Below are 18289 nucleotides of genomic sequence, written 5' to 3' on the forward strand. Positions count from 1 at the left end.
TTTAGACAAACATACCCAAACTACAAATTACACCTATTTTTGCGATATTTTTATGATCTTTTGCTTATTTTATATAATTGATTTTAAATTTTAGTTTAGGAATAATTATTATAATTTAAATTAAGGTTACGATGACGTTGAATCAAAATACTCTCATACTTGAAATTGTAAAATTTGAAATTTGACTCAAATTCAATCAAATTTTATTTTAAAAGTTGGAACTTAAATTAATATAATAAATACAAATCGAGCACGATTTGAATTGACTCAATTATTTATATATTTGTATTAAAAATTAAATTTTAATTTAAAAATAAAATGTTACTATCATAGATATGTATAATTATAATAATTAGAAAAAATAAATTAATAAAAAATTGAATAGGCTAGAGCTTTTTTTTTTGAATAATATAGGCTAGAGTTGTTTGAAAATTTTAAAAAAATTGCTGATTTTAATTTATATTTTATTATTTTCTAATTTTAATTTGCTCGTGAGTTTATTTGATTCGACTTAATTATCTCTCTTTCAGTTTCACCATCTAGTGTCAGAGATGGGCTTCATCTTTGTTAAAGACATTAGCCCAAAATTTATGAACTCTCCTATCTATCTTGACTTAAGACTCTGTTGCACTTGTCCGACCCATGATTCAAAATTTGTTATGACTGTGGCCATCAGTTTATAGCCAAGCGCATCTTGAAGTTCCTTTATTTTTACAGTTTTATTTATATGATTATTTTTAAAGTTTTTTTTTTTATCTAATTTATATATTTAATTAATTTTAAATTTATAAATACTTATAAAAAAGTAAGCGTGCACTATACTTGCAGTGAAATGAGCGTGAGACCGAAGTTGAAAAGGGAGCAGATAAATAAAAATTTAAAAATATATGGATCTATCGAATAAAAAAATTCATTACATGACTCAAACCCATTTTATCACACATGGCAACATTAAAAACAACTAAACACATGTAAAATTATGTACGAAAAGGAACTATTAAATTAAATCCGTGAAGTATAAAGATTAGTGAATATAAAACTTTAAAAAAGAACTAGTTTAATAAAAGTGGACTACTAAATACCGTCCCTATATTATTAGATAGCACCCCCTTTTTTTATTTAAATACCTTTTTACCTTTTTCTAATTTTAAAACTCGTATTTTTTTTTGACAATCTAAAACTCACATTCAAATCCTTTCAACTCACATTCAAACGCGAATACACTTATATTATTTTATTATATTAATTTTTTTATAGAAAAATACACTTATATTATTTTTAAGATTATAGGCTATTTCATTTATTTTTAAAAAAAAATGTTTAATTTCATTTCAATTGTTTAATTTTAAAAAAATTCGTTTAATTTCAAAATATTTTTTGTTTTTTTTAAATCATTTAATTTCAAAAGTGTTTTTTCTTTAATTTAAAAAAAATCGTTTAATTTCAAAAATATTTTTTGTTTAATTTCAATTTATTTTTCGAAAAATTAAGAGACTTCCTCGAAAAACATCTCCCCAAGGTGAGACTTCCTCGAAAAACGTCTATCTAAGGGGAGACGTTTCTCGAAAAGTCCCTTAATTTTATCTTTTACTCTTAAGGGGAGTATTTTTTTAATTAAAAGGGTAAGGAGGTTAAAAAAAAGACGGTACCTAGTAATTTAGGAACAGCATTTAATAATACCCTTAATTACAGCAGCCTCATAACGGATTTGGCCTTCATTTTTTCTTTATTGATTTGATTTGGCCTTCATTATTAGTAGTATAATTAAATCCCGCTACCTACTGCATTATTGGTCCTTATTTATTACTAAAAAGGTAATTAATCTATAAGCGATAAGATCAGAGAATATAAAATAAAACACTGAGTTTTTATCAAGTGTGCATTATGTGCAGAAATATATCAAAGTAAAGTCTCTGCACGGGAATTCTACCAACTTTTTTTTAAAAGAAATTATTAACTTTTATTAAAGATTATTCAAGATATCTATATTTATTAAAAAAACTTTAGAAAAAAACTAAGAGAAAAACAAAAAAATAATTAAATTTGATAATTTAACATAAAATATATATTTTATAATACATGCGCTAACTAATTCATATATTTATCTTAAAACAAATAGATAAATATAATTTTTCATTAAAATTTCGACATCACATATAAACAAAAAACTTAAGTAACGACATCTGGTCTAATCATTATCTTACAAACAATTTTTAGAAAAGGAACAAATAAACATTTCAAAAAAGAAAGATAACATAAAAGTTTCAAAAATAAAAACAAATAACAAAATATGATATTTTAAAAAACAAAACTATTATAGCTATATACAATTCTAATTTTATTGTTAAAAAGTTTACAATTTACTTTCAATTTTATATCCGCAATATATTGCATTTAATATTCTCTTTGTCGATAAATTTTAATCTATAAAAATAAAAAAAATTACCTAAATGTCAAAAGTAAAATATAAAAAAGACATAAACAATTAGAATTTTCCTATTTAAAAAAAGAAAGAGAGGCAGGGAGCTCTAGCCATTTTATTATAACCACACATGTATAATATAAAATTATATATATATATATATATATATATATATATTTGCAGCTAATACATTGTATATAATTATCTCATTAATACGATAAGCGGAGATCAAAAAATAAATTAATTTAACGATAAATTGTGATATTTATATTTGTAAAGAAGGAATTAAGATAAATTATAAAAATAAATTAAATTTTCCATTAAAAGAATAAATTAGGTTTAGGTTATATTTATTGGGAGGCACCAAAAATTTGTTCCCACCAAAACACGGTCCCAAAATGAACTAAATCGACATTAAAATTGACCTGTCTTGTTTTTTTTGTTAGTACTTTCCAATTCAGTAAACACAAATAATGTTTGCAAAAAACAACTCAAAATGTAACTGAAAATAAAATTTAAAATTTAAAACATAGCTGACAACAATTTTAAAAAATTAAAAATAAATTCTTCTCGTATCCAAAAGTACAATTATTTTATTTTTCCCTCTAATAATCACTTGCCTCCGGGATTTGATTGGCGATAAGACTAACAGTAGACTTTTCTCTCTATTTGTGACTAGCTGGTAAATTATTTTTTCATCGGATTATTTTTCATTTTTCGTTTCTGATTGATGTTTTTTCTGATGATTTTGTGATTTCATATTATTTAATTTTTGGTGTATTTTATAATTTTATAGATGTTTATATCTATGCTATGAGTTTATCAATGGAAACTGCTGTGCCTGGGATGCTTGTTGGCTCTGATATTCATGGCTTTCATACACTTCAAGGTTTGTTTTAATGTACTGTGTTTTTTTTTTAATTATTTTCAAGCTTAGCTCATTGTTTTTTTTTTTGTAATTTGATTAGTGAAAGCTTGGTGGACTGTTTAGAAGTGTGTGTAATTATTAATTTATTTATGATGTTGTTGTTTAGAAGTGGTCTTGAAGTTTAATCCAATGGTAATTTTAGGGTTTAATAGAGGTTTTTTTTTTGGTTTTTTAAATAGTGGCCGAGATGTTGCTAGAGTAGAATGTATTTTCCAAGATGCTAAAAACAACTTCGAGTTGGCTTTTATTTCTCTTGTTTTATGCAGTTTTAGATTGATTTTAAGCGAGATTGCTTAGTAATTGATTTATAAGTGTCGGAAAAAGTGACGATTATTGCGTTTTCAACAGAAAGTGATGTTGTGCTTTTTATGTAAACTGCTTTTGCTGTTTGTATTTGGGTTTATAGTATTCTTATATTATGATGTTGGTCGTCTTCTATGGACAGATTTGGACTTTGGGAACATAATGGAGGAAGCTAGAGCAAGATGGCTCCGCCCAAATGAAATCCATGCAATACTCTGCAACTATAAATATTTCACCATTCATGTCAAGCCGGCAAATTTGCCCAGAAGTAAATATTTCACCATTCAGTAGTCATTGTGTAGTCTATGTATCACTTGTAAATGATTGGAATAAATATGCAATTGTTATTTGATTATTTATTGCATTGTAAGGTGTATCAAGGGTTTAGTTCCCATATATTTATACTTAATATTGAACAAGTTCTTTTTCTTTTTCTTGTCTGATGTCGGTTGTTAATGCAACAGGTGGTACAATTATGTTGTTTGATCGTAAGAAGCTAAGGAACTTCAGAAAAGACGGTCATAGTTGGAAAAAGAAAAAGGACGGGAAGACCGTTAAAGAGGCTCATGAACACTTAAAAGTAAGACTTTCTTGCTTTCTAAGGTGTTATATGCAACATCAACCTAAATTAATCCATTTCAGTTGAAGGATGTTCCCTCTTTTGTACGCATTTCATCGAGTTTAATGAATTTTGAATAACATCTAAATAGATGTTGGCTCTAATATATTTTCAAACATGTCACATGATAATATTTTATTATATAGAATGCTGAAGCTCTGATTTTAAATTTATTTTCTATCATTTTAATTTTTAGATATAGAAACATACCGAGCATATTCAATCAAATTGCTTATTACTTTAAAGAGATTGGAAGGTATCACTTGATATCATTAGAGTCTTGAATTCATATATATTGCTGATAAATTAAATTCCATATATCGGTGAACTTTCTTCCTTTAATGTGTTCATTTAGATCTCAGTGTTCCTTGAATCTTTGGTGCGATGAGACTATTTCTCCGTCTAATAGAAAAAATACAAATCAGTTGTTATCTTGATTTTATTTTCGCATAACACTGGATGCTTTGATTTTTCATCCTTCTTGGTCTCAACTTTTATTATATGTAAATATCTAGGTGTAAATCTCTTCCTTTAACTTGAACTTTTTGAGATTTTTGTAATCATTGTTCGTTGTTCAGGTTGGTAATGAAGAAAGGATTCATGTATACTATGCCCATGGGGACGAAATCTCAACCTTTGTTCGAAGGTGTTATTGGCTACTTGACAAGTATGTATCGGTTAAATTTGAATTGGATCTTTAAGTTTATCATCCTCACATATGTGCATAATATTTACTTTCTTTAGAAGATGATAGTCCGTCCATAAAATGTTGTGCCTTGGCATAGGGTTTGCTTCAGCATTTTAACCTTTGATTTGTTTGTTTTTTATTTCTCAGGACTCTAGAGCACATAGTCCTTGTTCACTATCGTGAAACTCAGGAGGTTTGTTTTATTGTAACTTGGCAGCTTTTATTTTATGTGTTGATGGTGGTTCTTGTAAAGCAAATATATGCTATGATACAACTGTTTGTACAATACCTTGTGGTTTTTTCCTTAATGATGTTTGAGGGTGCTGCATCCAAATTTAAGTTTAATCTATTCTGGAGCAAGGGTTTGAAGTTTAATCATTATGTGTATCAATAAAGAAGTTAAACATTTCAAGATTTTTTTTTACTTTGTGCCGGTGAGCTGGCAATGTTAGTGTTTCTGTTGCCATTAATTCCGCTTAGAATAGTTTTCCAATCATATGAATTTTGCTTTGATCTGTAACAACAGTTGCAGGGTTCTCCAGTCACACCTATGAATTCAAATTCTAGTTCAGTCTCTGACCAGTCTCCTTGGGCTTTATCAGAAGCTGATTCCGGTGCATATTATACAGGCGAGAAAGAAATGATAGGTGATGTGCTCACACGTTATGCAAATTTAATTGTGATAGTCTTTTTTCAGTTGAGCTAAATTAACAGCCAAAAGTTTTGGTTTCATTCTTTAATGCGTTAAACAAATAATGTTCTTCAACTATTTCTTTATTTCAAAATGCATGAAATATGTACTTTTTTTTTTGAAAACTCATGAAATATGTACTTAAGTCTATGCTATTTTGGAAATTCAACAGAACTGGGTGGCGGTTCAACTGTTAGAAATTATGAAATGAGGCTTCATGAGATTAATACACTTGAATGGGATGAGCTAGTGGCGAATGATTCAAACAATTTGGCTATGGCTAAAGGAGGTGATTACGTTGAGTTTTTCTGTGATCTCAATACTTAAGATCTTGTGATAAGTTTTCACCAGCATCTAAATCAATTTATATGTGGTTCTTTTTCTTTCTATTATTGACAGATAAGATCATGGATTTTACGCAACAGAATCAAATTGCAGTAAATGGGTCCATGGATAATGTAAGAAGACAGATTGTTGTTTTATATTAACATTTTTTCTTTTTCCTTGCAAGAGTTCTCTTTTCTTTTCTTTAATGGTACTGTGAAGTTATTTAAACTCATTTGCCTACATTTTTTCTTGACTTCATTGGTCACTTTTGCAATCACAATGTTTACTGGTCTGTAGTTGTACTATGAACTTGTTAGAGGTAGATTTTAATTAGCCATAAATATTATAGTATCGTCATTGAGTTGTATTCAGTTTCTGCATAAGATTGCAGAATTGAGAACTGCAAATTAAAATCTTTGCTTGATCATTTCATGGGCTCACAAAAAGTTTTAAAATGTGTTATATTTAATTACAATGAATACATGCTTAAACGTGAGAGTTAGCGCCGCTTATTATCTTGTAGTTTGCTGTGATAAAACGCGTTTTAGTCTAAAAAGAGGAGTAGTTGTCTGGTTAACAAACTGTTAATACCTCAGTGGTTTAAGATCAAAAACTGTTAATTTACTTGCATCCCTTAACATTGATATACTTATTCTCGAATGTGATAATATGCGTACCCGGTGATAGTGTTGCATGGTTGAAGATTACTTTTTAAATTATGTTCCATTTGCTTGCTTTCAGTGAGCAATGGCAATGTGGCATAGAATAGGTAACTAATGTTCTCCTTTTGCAGGGTACATATCTTCCACCCTACAATTTGTCTGCGGAAATTTCTCATTTGGGAAACTTAACAGAGCCTATAGTGAGTAGCAACAACTCTCAATTTAATATTTCGCACAATGCATACATTCAATCAACATCGGTTCAAGTAAATCCAAATGTCCAGAGGGAAGATACGAATATTCTTGGAACTGGTGATTCCCTGGACATGTTGGTTAATAATGGTTTGCAAAGCCAAGATAGTTTTGGCAAGTGGATCAACTGCATTATAGCCGACTCTCCGGGTTCTGTAGATAATACCGTGCTTTCGTCTTCAATTTTATCTGGTCATGATTCTTCTACTTCTCCAGCAATTGATCAACTTGAATCCTACATTCCTGAACAAGTATTTGTCATCACTGATATTTCCCCTGCATGGGCCTTTTGTACTGAAACAACAAAGGTATGCTTTCTCGTGTCAAAAAATTATGTTATCTATTATGGATTTTCTTTGTTGAAATTTGCTTATTATGCGGGAAAAGTGGGACCAAAAGGGAAGGGGAAAATAGATGGTATAAGCCGGTGTTGATAGCGGTTCAATAGCTTGCTAGACTGTTTAGTTGTAAAAGTTAGCAAGAAGTGGACTGAACGAGAACTGTAGTTAATGTGATAATTTTCTGATGCCGCTATTCCTGTTTATTTGACATAATTTGAGGGCCATATCAGCTTGTAAACTGGCTCTTAAGCCTCATGAGTCTGAATATCTGAGCTAATGTTATCTACTATGAAAATGAACTTACATAGGGTTTCCATCATATGTTTTTTTTCTTTCAACCTCAAATCTTAATCTGTTTTCGGCAAAAGCTGATTTGTGGCATAAATAAGGTGGGCCACAAGCTTTGTTTCATGGGAAGTTGAGCTTTTACACTGTTAATAATTCCACCATTACACCGATGTGGGGAAACGAGATACGGATGCGGCGAAACAGTGTTATCTTAAGGTTTTTCTATGTTAAGTCCGAAACGCCAAATTTCCGACACGTTTCTGAAATGGAAAATGTTGATCGACTGAAGTGTACGTGTTGTTAAGGTTCTGGTGTTAAGTAGGTTATCTTTGTTGCTTGTGGTTTTCAATAATTGTCTAGCAAAGGTTGTATGAGGTTTGGAATTCAGGGTAGGCTAATTTTTTCTGGAAATTGATTGACCCTTTGTTTGACAAGAAAGAAAATAAAAGACCTGACAATTTGGTTTTTCATTAATAAGTCTGTTTGTATTTGTTATGCAGATTCTAGTTACTGGATATTTCCATGAGCAGTTTCTACATCTAGTGAAGTCCAATCTAATTTGTGTGTGCGGAGATGCATGTGTTTCTGCGGAAATTGTTCAAGCCGGGGTATATCGCTGTTTTGTATCGCCACATTCTCCTGGATTAGTGAATCTGTTCTTGAGTTTGGATGGACATAAACCTATAAGCCAAGTCTTAAATTTTGAGTATCGCACCACCACGTTTCATGATCCTGTGGTTTCTTCAGAAGAAAAACCCAACTGGGAAGAGTTCAAGCTTCAGACGAGGCTCGCTCATTTGCTTTTGTCAACATCCAAAACCCTCGGCATTCTAACCAGTAAGGTGGCACCATCTTCCTTAAAGGAGGCTAAGAAGTTTGCCCTTAAAACATCAAATATATTCCATGGTTGGGCATATCTAATCAAGTCCGTTGAGGATAACAGACTTTCATTTTCACAAGCGAAAGACGGTCTGTTTGAACTCACTTTGAAGAACATGGTGAAGGAATGGTTGCTGGAGAGATTGGTTGAAGGCTGTAAAACAACTGCATATGATTCTCAGGGTTTAGGAGTAATTCATTTGTGTTCTATTCTTGGATATACTTGGGCTGTTCATCTATTTTCATGGTCAGGCTTGTCGTTGGATTTCAGGGACAAACATGGATGGACAGCTCTTCATTGGGCAGCATATCATGGAAGGTTGGCTGACTTACTACTATTTTTTCTTGCAACTAGGAGTGTGCATTATTCGGTTATACCTGAATTAACCGATTGAATCAAACCAAAATTTTAATTTGGTTAGGTTTTCGGTTAATTCGGCTCGGTTATGGTTAATAATTTTTTTTAAAAAAAATTGGTCAATTCAGTTTGATTCGGTTTTCGGTATAACATTCATATAACCGGTTGATTGGTTTTCGGTTAATTTGGTTCGCTTATGGTTATTACTTTTAAAAAAAATTGGTTGATTTGGTTTGGTTCTATTTTCATAATGAAATCTTCAAATTGAATTTTACATTTACATTGTGTTATTTTTATCTATTTCTTAGAAATTTAAGGTATTTTTGTAACTTTGTAGGACTTAGATATCAGTTTGCCTCTAAATTTGTATATAATTAAATACTCCCTCTGTCCCAAAATAATTATGGGTTAATGTCATAAAAATTTACCAACTTTATAAGTTTTCTCATTTTGATCACGCATTTTAAATTTTCTCATTTTCGTGCACGAACTACCATTTTTTCTCAAATTCATGCATGATGCTGAGGTGTCACGGCTCCATTGGTGCAATTCGCTGAGGTGGAGGTCATTTTGCACCAATGAATGAGTGCCACCTCAGCACTGTGCATGAATTTGAGAAAAAGTGGTAGTTTGTGCATGAAAATGAGAAAATTTAAACTGCGTGATTAAAACGAGAAAACGTGTAAAGTTCGTGATTTTTTTGACATTAACCCTAATTATGGGTTACTATCATAAAAAATTACCAACTTTAATCCACTTTGTCATTTCTGTACAGTTTAGGAAAACACAATTAAAATTCTAAATTTTTACAAATTTGTCCTCATTTTCTATTATATCCTTATTAAATAATATGACCATTTCACTTTCTTGGGATAATGATAATGAATAGTGAACTAAGGGCAGTATAAGAAGATTAATTTTAAAACATCTCTGTTCAGGGAAAAAATGGTTGCAGTACTCCTATCTGCTGGAGCAAAGCCAAATCTGGTCACTGACCCCACTAAAGAAAATCCTGGTGGATGCTTAGCTGCTGATCTTGCATCTGCAGAGGGTTATGATGGCTTAGCTGCATATTTGTCGGAAAAGGCTCTAGTAGCACATTTCAAAGATATGTCTATTGCTGGAAATGTCAGTGGCACACTTCCGGAAACAAGTTCAACAGACATAGTAAACTCTCAAAACCTGAGTGAAGAGGAGCTCTATCTGAAAGATACATTGGCGGCTTACAGGACGACTGCTGATGCAGCAGCGCGTATTCAGTCTGCATTTAGAGAACACTCCCTGAAAGTACAGACTAGAGCGGTTCAGTTTGCCAATCCAGAAGATGAAGCACGGAATATAGTTGCAGCATTGAAAATTCAACATGCCTTTCGTAACTATGAGAGTCGTAAAAAAATGGCAGCTGTTGTTCGCATCCAGTATAGATTCCGAACATGGAAAATGCGGAAGGAGTTCCTTAATATGCGCCGTCAGGCTATCAAAATCCAAGTAAGCACTTCTTTTTTCTCTTCTTTGCCACCTTATGCATGCATGAATTGCCGACCAGAAAAATGAGGGAACGATAAGGAAAATAAAGCTATTGTATATCAATGACAAAGTTGGGGCTTTGCCTGGTTTACTGATATAATCACCTGCTAGGCATAACTCACTTTTGAATCCATGGACTTGTCCTATTTATGCATTGGATCCCTTCACTTCCATTCGTCAACATTGAGCGCTTAAACTTTTATTTTATAGACATCAAGTCTCTCCATCATAAATGTGGTAACGTATCAATTCAAACCGAAATAGAGAAACCGATTTATGGACTTAATGTCAACAAAAGTAAAAAAGCAAGGACTAAATTTTAATAAAGTTAAAGTAGAAGATGAAATAAAAACTTTATCTCAGTCGCACTAACAGCTCGTGAAGCATGCGCGCTTTATTTTAGTGACGGGAGACCTAATGTCTACGAAATTAAAAGAGTAGGAACTCGGTATTGGAGAAATTCTTAGATAGACTCAGTCCACCACGTCATTTGTAGACTAAACCTATCACATTATGACACGTCATTAAAATAGTGGCACTATCGTAATATTACTATTCAAAGGTTTAAAAAAGTAATAAACAAAATTAAAATAGTGTCACTATTTTAATGACGTGTCAAAATGTGATAGGTTAGTCCACGGATGATGTGGTAGAGTGAGACCGAGTCTATCTAAGAATCTCTCCTCAGTATTGACAAATAAAAGTCTAGGAATTCAATGCCAAAACGCGAGCAAGTACACAGAACCTAATATGTGTATTGCCCAGCCGCTACGAGCTGAATCAATCAAAGTGTTTATTCTTCTTAATATCTAATGAAATAGCTCATAAACGGATCAGATCAATATTAAATGTTTAAAGTTTGACCGACTTACTCTTTTTAATCATCACTTAAAACATTATGCCTAGGAGAGATTCTCAAATTCATATACACCATCTAGTGAAGCAGAACATATTGCTTTTTGGTCCTTTTATTATGTAATTGTATAGGAAATATCACATCTTCCCCTTGCACTAGGATATAAGAGTTGAAGCTAACCTTGACTGGTTACGGTTCAGCTAGATTGAGCAGGACATGAATAATTAAATTAATTTTCTTGTAACGCAGGCTATTATCCGGGGCTACCAAGTGAGAAGGCAGTACCGAAAGATTATGTGGTCAGTTGGAGTGCTTGAGAAAGCAATTCTTCGTTGGCGTTTAAAAAGAAAAGGATTTCGTGGACTTCAAGTTGAGCCTATTGAAACAATTGCAGATCCAACGCAGGTAAGTGACGCGGAGGAAGACTTCTACAAAACCAGCCAGAAACAAGCTGAAGAACGTGTTGAGAGAGCTGTTGTACGAGTTCAAGCCATGTTCCGTTCAAAGAAAGCTCAAGAAGACTACCGCAGGATGAAATTGACCCATAACCAAGCAACGGTGGGTGATCGCTCCCCCACCAAGTTTGTAATCTTGCTGATAAATCCTATAGATCAACTAACTGTTGATTTTTGCTTTTTGGCAGCTGGAATATGAAGATTTTCTTGATCATGATATTGACATTGACAGATGAAGAGGGGTCAAGATCTGGATATAACTTAATATTTTGGTGACTCGCTTTGCGTGTATATTTAGGTATATGGCCAGTATCAATGATATGCATGCTGGAATATAGCATTGGCAACTACGCCATCTAGTGCATGTACGTTGTATAAGTATCTAGCTTAGTCCGATCTTACACGATTTTACCCATTCACACCGTGCTTTATATTTTTAGAAGGTCATGGTTTGAGCTTGAAGTCGGAGATGTTGGGTTTTGGATATATTATGTGCTTTATTGTACTTTGATGACAAAAACTGTTATTCTGCTGTAGTCAGCTCTGTATTTGTGCATAGGATGTGTCATCTTCAGCCACCAACTATGCTTATGCTTACTGTTGGTATTTATATGAAGTGCTGCGAGGGAAACTTGAACGGGTTAGTTTTCTCAGCAAGTTATTAAGAAAAGTATTCCGATTGTTAGTTTTGTTTAATTGTCAATTATTCCGTCCATCCTTCCTAAATTGATGGGTGAATTTTTATTTTTGATTATCCCGGTACCTTTTATTCGTAGGAGGCCCAATGAATAGCTTCACAATATAAGAATAATAAAATCTTATGAGAACTCCAGAATTCTCATATTTTCATAATGTGCAAATACCGATCAAATCATTCTCTAATTGGTATTCTCCATTACTCACTCTTTAACATCGAAAGAGTGTCATATGTAGTGAGATAACCACGCGAAGCCTTCACCAATTTTCCATCTTGTAAACAATGATGTACATGAACGCTTCAAGGAGGCGAATATTGGGGCCTTTAAGTACCTTTTTTTTTCGGCGGCGAGCGAATAAGACCAAGGTTGTTAAGCAGTTCATGTTCTGAGGCAGAATAAGGTTTATCAATCAGCGAGCTCGTCGCTGGAAAGTAGCGCATTGAGCTCCTTTGACTCGAAAAACCATTCTTCATTGCTAGTATTAACCAAGTAAACCACAACATCGACCTGCATTATAGACATATATTGCGCATCATATTTTAGTAGGTGATTTATGATTAATTTATGCATGAGCACAGACCTACAAGAATATATGATACTGTTAAAATTTAATTTAAATTTTGCTCATTTTAATTTTTTTATTTAACCACCTTTATAAACTATAATAAAATATTATCATTTTATATTTTTGTATTTTATAAAAAAATATGAGTCCGACTTTTGACATGTTAATGATATTGATAATTATACCCTTTTTAGGATACATAATTATATCATGGAGTGATAAATTTTCCCTACTCTTTCTGATGACCGGTTTTTTTAAGTAAATCTAATCCACCACAAATGATGTGCCATGTGGTATAATTATATAAAATAAAATGTTATGAAATGATTGGATTATTTTAAATAATTAGGTCACATGACACATCATATGTATATGGTTCAAATTCTACATGGTGAACTAGATTTATCTAAAAAAAATCGGTCATTACCCAAATCAAAAGCTTTCGACTTGATGTGCCCTATCAATTATGTGTGCCCTATTTGTTCTTAAACTTGGCTAAACTCATCTTTTTATCTTTTGATTTCCAAAAAATCCCTATTGCAAAATTATATTCTTCTAGTCTCTCTATTTGCCTATTTTTTGATTTTCCTATTTTTATTTGTTTTCTTCCAATCCTTCTATTAATAAAAATGTTTTTTTTTTTCGATCCCAATAAAGGACATAGGTACAAACAATTTTATAATAGGAACTTCACGAACAAAAATGGTAAAGACTTGGTTTTCCTACTTTATGCAGAACATGAAAAGATCTAAAATTTCAAAGAAAATATATATCCAAGAATAAAAACTATTGTTGGGAGTTGAAACAATGGTCATGACCTTATTATTAATCCACGAAAAAGCTAAATCATAGTTGCACACAACTTTGTTCTTCAATGAAAACCAATTCCACAGTAGATGAGTTATAAATCAAATGTTTTCTAATGATGTGTTAATCCGCCAATCAATCTATCAAATGACAGACCAGAATTCCATTTGCAATCTAATTGTACTGCAAAAATGACATCAAAATAGCTCCAAAAAGAATACAAAGGCCAGACTTTTTCCCAGACTCTATTTGATGTACTGAGAGAGCCACTTGAAACCATCACCATATCCCATCTTGCGGACGATACTGCACATGAAAACTTCAAGGGGACGGACATTTGAATCTGTAAGATTCACCTTACCCTTGCCAGTTGTGAAATTTGTAAGTCCTAGATGAAACCGAAGCTCATCTTCAGAAGATGCATAGGGAATATCAATCTTGTTTCCTAGAATGAGGAACGGAACATTGGCCAGGGCTTCATCTGAAAGGAGAGCATCCAATTCCTTCTTTGATTCTGCAAACCGCTCCTTGTCATATGCATCCACCAGGTAAACCACTGCATCCACCTATTAATTGAGAGATTATTGTTGCTCGCGAGAGTCAGATATATATTATCGACAAAAAAAGAGGATAGCTAAAAAACTACTCATTTAAAAACCAAGTCCAACAAGCTAAAACCAGATGCAACAAACATAGCATAGGAAAACAGTGATAATTTGTGATTAAGATGGGATATGATCGTTAACTTTTATAAGGCATTTGAAACAAAGAAAATATACATTCAATGACAATTTGCACCAATGAGAAGTCTTGTTCTTCCATTATCAATTTCACCTACAAAATTTTCACAATAGCATACAATCGTTCCTCAGTCAAGCAAACATATACTACCTCTTCCCTAAAATAACATTCACAAAGTTTTGTATGGAAAGCTACTATTAAATCACCTCCCCAAAATACAAAAAGGCGCTATCAGCGAAACTTCCATCATCCATGTCGGCCTCCCATGAATCAGACAAACACAAGAAAAGCTTATCTGGGATTATGAAGGCGCAACACAAGATGTGCTAAGATAAGGAAATCAAACACACCTACGAGAGGTCAACCACCCTAATATTGCATACGGAAATATCCATATAAACCAAACATATTAAAGCTGAAAAAACGTAGGATCGCAATTCGTCAAAAACAGAACACCTCAATTTTTACCTATATCTCCATAACTTTTAAAAAAACTATCAAAACCCGAAAATAAACAGCGACAATCCAGATCTATCTTACTATCACCAATTGAAAGGTGATGTTACTAAATTCATGAAATGAACTAAATGAGATATCCCAACAAAACAAGCAGATTCAAGAAACCACTAATAAAACTAGCTACTCCAGCAACAAATATGATTCACTAAAAACAGATTAATCAAAGTAATTAATAGTAAATCTAATGATAATTGTGATTAGAAAAAACCTTGGCATAGTAATCTTTCCAGACACGACGAGCGATCTGGTGACCACCCAAATCAAAAGCCTTAAACTTAATTTTTCCTATGCTCAATTCCTCAGACGTCGGATGTTGTGTCGGCTGATGCTGTACCAATCTCTGTTTCAAAACCAAATTAGAAAATAAAATCAGATTCAGATACCCAATTGGAAATCAAATTAAGGGCAAGATTCGGAAATTAAAAAAGACCTCGTCTTTCAACATGTGAAGGAGAGTGGTCTTGCCGGCATTATCAAGACCTAAAAAAAGAATTTTAGCCTCTTTTTGCCATAATCCGAGAGATGCAAGAACTCCATAGAACCAATCGAATAGAAACATTTTGATCTGATTCAAGAGATTTAATGGAGATTTGGGTTTTCAATGGTGAAAAAAATTGGGATCTAATGGAGATTTATAAATGGAAGCTTGGTGTATTGGTATTATAATTGGGGATCTAAAATAAATAAATAAAGCACAAGAAGAAAATGACCTGAAGAGCAGGAGGGTTGAAAAACTGAACATGGAAATTAAAATTTAGAATTATTAGTTATTTTTATTTTGAAAAAAGAGTCAACTCAGCCCTCAAATTTATATCTCTAAATTAAATAAATTAATTTTAACTTTTTCGGTCAGTTATATTATAAAATTTGTGAAATTAATCAAAATTTATTTTTCAAGATCAAATAAATAACGTGTTACATACATTGTATACCAGGATTATATGACCTAAATTAAGAGAGTTTAAAATCTAATAAATAAAAAAAATTAAAATTATTTTATTTGATTTTAGAATAGATCTCTCAACTCAAACTGAAGCAAGGATATGAATATAAATAAGAAGGATAAATAGACACCGGAAAAAATATTATTTAAAATCCAATTAAATAAAAAAGTTAAAGATGCTGATATTTTTTTATATTCATTAATATTGCTCCGTGCTATGTCGTTTTTTGTGCTGTTACAGCCGGAATTTTTTTGTAGGTGAACCATTTTTTCTCGCTATTGCATTAGTAGAAGGAGATGGACTGGACTGGGCCATGCTAGTGTTATCATATGGGCTTTCTCTTTAGGCCTTTTGTAGAAACTAAACAGGCCCATCAATGAACACCTTAACCCAAGCGGCAATATTAAGGGTAATATAGTCAACAAAGAGATTATAAAAAGCAGCAAACTAGGGTTTACAGGTCTTCACCATCTTCAGTGAAGAGCCGCATCATCATCAACCTTCAGGTATGTCTCTGTTCCATTTTTAAAATCTTCGTTTCAATTCATATCTGATTGTTATTCTAACCTTCAATTATTCTTTGTAATATCAGAGATGGCGAAGTCAAAGAATCACACAGCTCACAATCAGTCCCGCAAGGCTCACAGGAATGGTATCAAGAAACCAAAGAGGCACCGTCACACTTCTACCAGAGGGGTAAAGTCGTCAATTCATATTTATTTACTATATTTTTTAATTTCGAATCGATTTGCTGTTAGGTTTAATTTGAATATTATTTGAATGAAATTGGAAATTTGATTGTGAACAGATGGATCCTAAGTTCTTGAGGAACCAGAGGTATGCAAGGAAGCATAACAAGAAGAGTGGTGAGATTGCCACCGAGGAAGAATGAACTGAAATGAAAAAGACGGAAGCTGCTGCTTTTTCGGGTTATTTTCGATGCTAGGGTTTCTGTTTTAGTAGTTTAGTTTGCTTAATGTTTACTTTATTGGATTTTACTTTAAAGATTTTGTGGTAATGGCTGGATTATGTATTCTTAAGCTGTTAATTGATGTTTTAGTAATTTTTGTTATGAAGATTTTGAAGAATTGTCTTATAGTTTAATTTCTTTCGCCTTTTATTTGTGTGCAAATCTATTAAATTGTCCGTGGCAGTTTAAAATTGAATAGGTTAGGGATTAGGGTTTTCTTGTTAGAACTAGAATGATCAGCTAAATCATTTGTGGTAGCTTCAATTGAACAGTGTAGGATTGTGAATTTTATTTATTAGGTCTAGATTGTGTAATGTGGCAACAGAACTCATGGTGATTCTGTATGCATGATATGTTAGGACTAGTCCTGCATGTGCTGTGTGGCTTGATAGATTTAGAAGAACGCATTTTGTTGTCAATGATGTTACAGTCTTGGGCAACTGGATGCAAGCATTAGTAAGAGTGTTGTTTCATTTTATTTTCTAGTTTCTGTATTTGGTTCAAGTTGCTAGTTTTGCCTCGGCTGCCTTTGTTTAAATCAGATGGATATGTTATTTGATGATTGGATGATGCAGTAAGAGAATAGGTTTCTCCTGCATTTGGGAGGGGTATGAATTTGAGAGGCATAGGTATCTTCCCACTAGAGCGTGTAAAAAGAAAAATGGTGGATTGTCTCTATTATACCATTTTGATCAAATTTGATTAAATATTTTGGTTGATTTGTTTAGGTCAATAAGTTTGTTGTTTTGATAGAATTTTAAACTATTAGTGACTGAATTAAATAAGTTAAATTTTTGCATTACTCTTCCCGTGCATTATTTTTAAATTTTTTTCAAATTATATGCATTAAATGATCACTTTTTCTTTTCAAAAAAAAAGATCACTTGTTTGAAATTTTCTTATTGTTTAGGGTAAAATGCATTTAAAATATGCCAAAATATACAAAATTTATATTTTAAAAAAGGGAAAATGATATTTTTTATAAATCAACTTATTTTTGTAGACAACTTTAATTTTTTGATAGACTTGTGTGTTGTTTTAAATTAGGGTTAATGTAAAAAACCCACTAACTTTACATGTTTTCTTATTTTAATTACGTAGTTTAAATTTTTTTCATTTCATACACGAACTATCACTTTTTTTCTAATTTATGCACGGTGTTGAGGTGACGTTAATTCATTGGTGTAAAATTATCTTCACCTCAGTTAATTACACCAATGGAGTCGTGACACCTCAGCACCATACATGGATTTGATAAAACGTGATAGTTCATGCATTAAAATGAGAATTTAATTTGCGTGATTAAAATGAGAAAACGTGTAAAGTTGGTGAATTTTTATGACATTAACCCTTTAAATTATTTATCAGTTTGAGATCGGTTGATTACAATTAATTGATTAGTTTGGTCAGCTTGGTTTTGTTTTATTAAGGTTTTAGTAAATTTTTCCA

The 18289-nt window shown here is 32.0% G+C and overlaps 3 protein-coding genes and 1 non-coding gene across 4 annotated transcripts; 2 read left to right on the forward strand and 2 right to left on the reverse strand.

Moving 5' to 3' along the window:
* The first annotated feature begins 2896 nt into the window (after positions 1 to 2896).
* On the forward strand, positions 2897 to 12281 carry LOC126667900 (calmodulin-binding transcription activator 5). The gene is made up of 14 exons (XM_050361029.2): positions 2897 to 3104; positions 3219 to 3311; positions 3796 to 3921; positions 4118 to 4233; positions 4851 to 4939; positions 5108 to 5153; positions 5487 to 5607; positions 5824 to 5940; positions 6051 to 6109; positions 6772 to 7200; positions 8022 to 8719; positions 9697 to 10246; positions 11391 to 11699; positions 11785 to 12281. Exons 2-14 carry the CDS (start codon positions 3236 to 3238, stop codon positions 11830 to 11832), a joined length of 2784 nt encoding a protein of 927 aa, XP_050216986.1. The 5' UTR covers positions 2897 to 3104; positions 3219 to 3235; the 3' UTR covers positions 11833 to 12281.
* A 1377-nt stretch (positions 12282 to 13658) lies between these two features.
* Positions 13659 to 15657, reverse strand: LOC126670065 (GTP-binding protein SAR1A). The gene is made up of 3 exons (XM_050363720.1): positions 15357 to 15657; positions 15135 to 15266; positions 13659 to 14232 (listed from the first exon to the last, which is right to left on the reverse strand). The coding sequence occupies exons 1-3, from the start codon at positions 15483 to 15485 to the stop codon at positions 13912 to 13914; spliced, it is 582 nt and encodes a 193-aa protein (XP_050219677.1). The 5' UTR covers positions 15486 to 15657; the 3' UTR covers positions 13659 to 13911.
* LOC126670853 (small nucleolar RNA snoR83) lies at positions 14585 to 14709 on the reverse strand. The gene has a single exon (XR_007638847.1). It is a non-coding gene; the product is annotated as a small nucleolar RNA snoR83 (small nucleolar RNA).
* A 611-nt stretch (positions 15658 to 16268) lies between the features above and the next one.
* Positions 16269 to 16946, forward strand: LOC126666774 (60S ribosomal protein L29-1). The gene is made up of 3 exons (XM_050359636.2): positions 16269 to 16376; positions 16463 to 16566; positions 16679 to 16946. The coding sequence occupies exons 2-3, from the start codon at positions 16465 to 16467 to the stop codon at positions 16760 to 16762; spliced, it is 186 nt and encodes a 61-aa protein (XP_050215593.1). The 5' UTR covers positions 16269 to 16376; positions 16463 to 16464; the 3' UTR covers positions 16763 to 16946.
* Positions 16947 to 18289: the final 1343 nt, after the last annotated feature.

The sequence above is a fragment of the Mercurialis annua genome, linkage group LG2 (assembly GCF_937616625.2).
Source record: "Mercurialis annua linkage group LG2, ddMerAnnu1.2, whole genome shotgun sequence".
NCBI classification, from domain to species: Eukaryota; Viridiplantae; Streptophyta; class Magnoliopsida; order Malpighiales; family Euphorbiaceae; genus Mercurialis; species Mercurialis annua.